General features: G+C 53.9%; 1 protein-coding gene across 1 annotated transcript; it reads right to left on the minus strand.

Annotated features, from left to right (window-relative positions):
* Positions 1 to 946: 946 nt before the first annotated feature.
* LOC103647499 (AT-hook motif nuclear-localized protein 17) lies at positions 947 to 2,593 on the minus strand. Its single transcript, XM_008672032.4, has one exon. The coding sequence runs from the start codon at positions 2,243 to 2,245 to the stop codon at positions 1,211 to 1,213; it is 1,035 nt and encodes a 344-aa protein (XP_008670254.1). The 5' UTR covers positions 2,246 to 2,593; the 3' UTR covers positions 947 to 1,210.
* Between the last annotated feature and the right edge of the window lie 1,365 nt (positions 2,594 to 3,958).

Genomic DNA, 3,958 nt, shown 5'->3' on the forward strand with positions numbered 1-3,958 from the left:
CTGGACCGGACTGTCCGCGACTTGGCCACAGGGTCGTCTTCCTCCTCCTTGCTGGAATCTAGATCTCATTCCCTGGGGAAAGAGATCTTAGGGTGCTCCGGGTCGACAGGTCACCCGGGGCGTCCCCAGACGACGTGGAGTCGCCTAGGAATTAAGAGATCAATTCGAGGAAGAGGTCTTGAGTGGACAACTAGATCTTGCCCCCCGGGAGGGGTGAGATCCTAAGGTCGTCTTAGGATCGGCAGGCCACCCAAGACGAATCTAGACGACGTAGGGTCGAATAGGGGTAGAGGTGGATATGCGGAAGGCTACAACTAGAACTACACTACATCTACTCCTAGAGTAGGAAAAGTAAATAATGTAATTGATTCGATTGGAATGTGTTCGGGGGTTCTCAATCGGCCGTACCCCTTTATATTTATAGGGGAGGAGGTCTGGACCTGTTCTTAAGAGATGGCCAACAAACTTTCACGTGATTAGATGGATAACCACGCACGAAATTGATATATATCCGAGTTAATCTAATATTGGGACACGCGGACCATCCGCTCGTTTTGGTGTCCAACAACAACCACAACCGACGCAATGCCCTAGATTCTTTGTGATTTCTACGGGTTCCAACCAAACATACAGTGTTCTGCTGGCATCGTCCAAGGCCCATACAGAAGAGAAGCACCAATCAGTGACTCCAGAGAATGGGTTCATGCACCTAGCGGCTGACCTGATAGCTATTCCAACGTCAGAACAGCTATAGAAGTTTGGCCAGCAACTATGGAGAAGACTGCTGTACACATGACTAGATCAAGATCGTGTTACTGATTGGCTGGTTTTAATTTCTTTGCGAAAATGAATGGATGAAACGAACGAACCATCAAAACAGTCGCACGTTCAAACTACTCGAGAATTTCCACCGTCCCAGATCCGGTTAAATTTCAATCACCGAAAAAGATCACAAGAACTCATGCACTGCTTGTTCCAATTAGTTTGAAAGAAACAATAGCAGCAGCGTGCGATCTTCTTGTAATGCAGATCAACGCGAAAAGGGAGAGTTAAACCCTAGCTAGCTAGGAGCTGGCCAGCAGCTAAGGTCAATGTAGATGGAGCGCGGGAGCGCGCACCGCGTCACGTCACTAACCTGCTCACATGTAGAGCGAGTGCAGTAGTAGACACGTACCACCGACGAATCGACGATTGATCACCGAGTACGCGATCAGTACGGCGGCGGCATTTGCGGCGCGCGAGGTGGCGGCGGCCACATCACGTCATGCGGCTGCGGGTGGCAAGCGGCGTAGATGGGCACATCCGGTGGTCCGCACGGCTCCACGGTCTGCGCTGCCGAGGCAGGGTGCGGCGCGGGCTGGCGCCGTACGGCGAGAGGACGATGCTCTTGCGGCGGCTGCTCCCTGCGGTCTTGGTGGCCGCCTCGGTGCTCGTCTGCTGGATCGCCGCTGCCGGCGGAGAGCGAGACGGAGACGGACACGGACACGGACGCGTCGTCGTCCGCTGGGAGGCGGTGGAAGGTGGGGTTAGTGAAGGCGGCCGCGACGAGGACGACGGTGGACGCGGCGTACAGCGGGCCGGCCACGGCGCCGCCGACGATCTGCCCGTGCGGCCCCGCCAGCGAGATGGAGAGGCACGCGGCGGCGGCGGCGGCCTGCGGCGCCACGGCGGACATGGCGGGGGGCAGGAACGTGGCGGAGATGGACAGGACCTCGTACTGCCCGTGGAACATGACGGCGGGCCCGCCGGGCGACGGGTGGCGGAGCGACACGTTGGCGACGGCGCCCGTCCCCGCGAGCACGCAGATCCCGAGGTTCCGCCGTGCCGCGAAGCGAGCGAGCGCGTCGGCCACGTCGCAGCCGCAGGGGATCTCGATCACGTGGGGGCGCATCGCGGCGGCCGGCTCCGCCTCCCGCGTGACCACCACGGGCGGCTTCGGCTTGTTCTTGGACCCCGGGGGCCGGCCCCTCCGCTTCTTGGACAACTCGATGCTCGCCCCGTCGTCGCCGCCACCCGGCACCACCGGTGCCCCACCACTGGCGGGCTCCTTCCGCTCGGCGCTCCCGCGGCTGTCCACCTCATCGGAGAAGCACTCCAGCTGCTGCTGCTGCTCACCGTGTCTACCGTGCTGCTGGGGGTGGTGGTGGGATGGCGGCGGCGGCGGCGTGGTGAAGTGGATGGGCGGCACGTCCTTGCGATCTTGGTACAGGCGCTCCTGACTCATGTCTCTTTTGCCAAGCGACATGAGGAGCTTGGTCGCGAGAAAGAGAGACAACACTTAGCAAATCGAGTGGTACAAGCCGGAAAGATGTGGCTGCGACAGCTAGCTAGAGAGAGATGTAGAGCACGGGCGGCGGCAAGTGGCGAGGGCAGCTGCGAGTGATGCTTCGGCGACGACGAGAGAGGTCTCTGGAGTCTGGACTTCGTAAGGGAGGGGTCCGATAAGAAAGCGATGTGAGAGAAAGATGAGAAGAGCACAGTAGCAGGAACAGAAACAGGAGGATGGGCCTGATCCCTGAAGCGTGAAGCCTCGAGGTCGAGGGAGGGTAGGCGGTGCCTGCTGCTGCTAGTGGGAGCGACAGGCAGCGAGGTGATCCTTTTATCCTCTTGTCTTTTCATGGTTGCCCTCTTTTTGCCTGAACGGCTGACCAGACTAGCCAGGCCAGCGCCTAGCGGGCAGTGGCTCGCCAGAACGTCTTGGTGGAATGGTGGTTTTGGGAAGAGGATGGCTGCATGTTGCACCTAGATATGGCCATGGGTATCATGAACTCGAATACACTAGGCGGTTTACCCGATATATATGCACCTCGGTGCTCGTCTGCTAGGTCGCCTCTGCCGGCGGAGTTTGACCGTATATGTGGCCATCGGTCGTCAACTTCAACCGACAAGCCAGGATTAACATATTATTTGTTAGACGTACCAGGAAAGATTGAATGAGTGGTTATATTTTTTTATAGTGTTTGAAGAGTTACACGGAGACAAAGTGACAGAGCAATTTTTAGTGACGGCATGATCAAAAAATCGAGAAAAAGATGTCACACCTCATCCTAATTTGACCTTAAATCAAACACATCATAAATACAGTAATAGATATTTATTCTGGCTCAATGCATCCCAATTTTAATAATAGTTGGTATACTAGGATGGCCAATTAAAATAAAGCTTTCTAACTCAATGCATTCCCAATTGGAGCCAACCGCATGATACTCCGGCTCTACCACCACGTGGTCGATGGCTCTAGCCCTGCGTGTTACGTTAATGCACGGGTCTTCAGGTCTGGTACTTACATGTCTGGCACGGTACGGTGCAGAGCCGTACTACATCAACCAAGCGTACTGGTGGTCGTTGCTGCTGCTAGCGGTGCAACATTTTGACATGTGCCTCTGAGATGCGCCCGTGACGGGGGACCACGAGATAATAATAGTATGACCGTGCTGCTGCTGACAAAAATCCAAGATAAATACCGTTGTCGTTTGACCAGAGATAACCTTATCTGATGCAGTCTCTTTATTTTTTTGGAATACAAATAAGAGCTGTAAAAACAAGCATCGGTGAAGTAAACCGCAAAAAAGGCTGTGATTTTACCGTTGGTTTCAATGCCAAAGCTTCCCTTTAATCTTCTGTTGTTGCTCTCTCTCTCTACTACTGAAGGAGAATATGTTGCAAGTTGAAGAATCTATTTGGATGTGAGGTCTTGTTTTCGAACAGGAAGTTATCAAGGCTTACTGTGATAGCTTGCTATTTGTTTGATCAAGAACGACATGTTTTAGTTTAAGACGAAGCACATTGATATCAAGAACCATTCCATCGTGATGTTATTTCTAAAGGCAACGTTATTGCGGAGCATGTTCGTACATATGAAAATCACGTAGACATACTCACAAAACCATTATCTGAAACCAAGTTCAAGCATTGTCTTGACTTAGTCGGTATTTGTGGAGCTTAGCACCCTAGCTTT

This window comes from Zea mays, chromosome 2 (assembly GCF_902167145.1).
Source record: "Zea mays cultivar B73 chromosome 2, Zm-B73-REFERENCE-NAM-5.0, whole genome shotgun sequence".
Lineage (NCBI taxonomy): Eukaryota > Viridiplantae > Streptophyta > Magnoliopsida > Poales > Poaceae > Zea > Zea mays.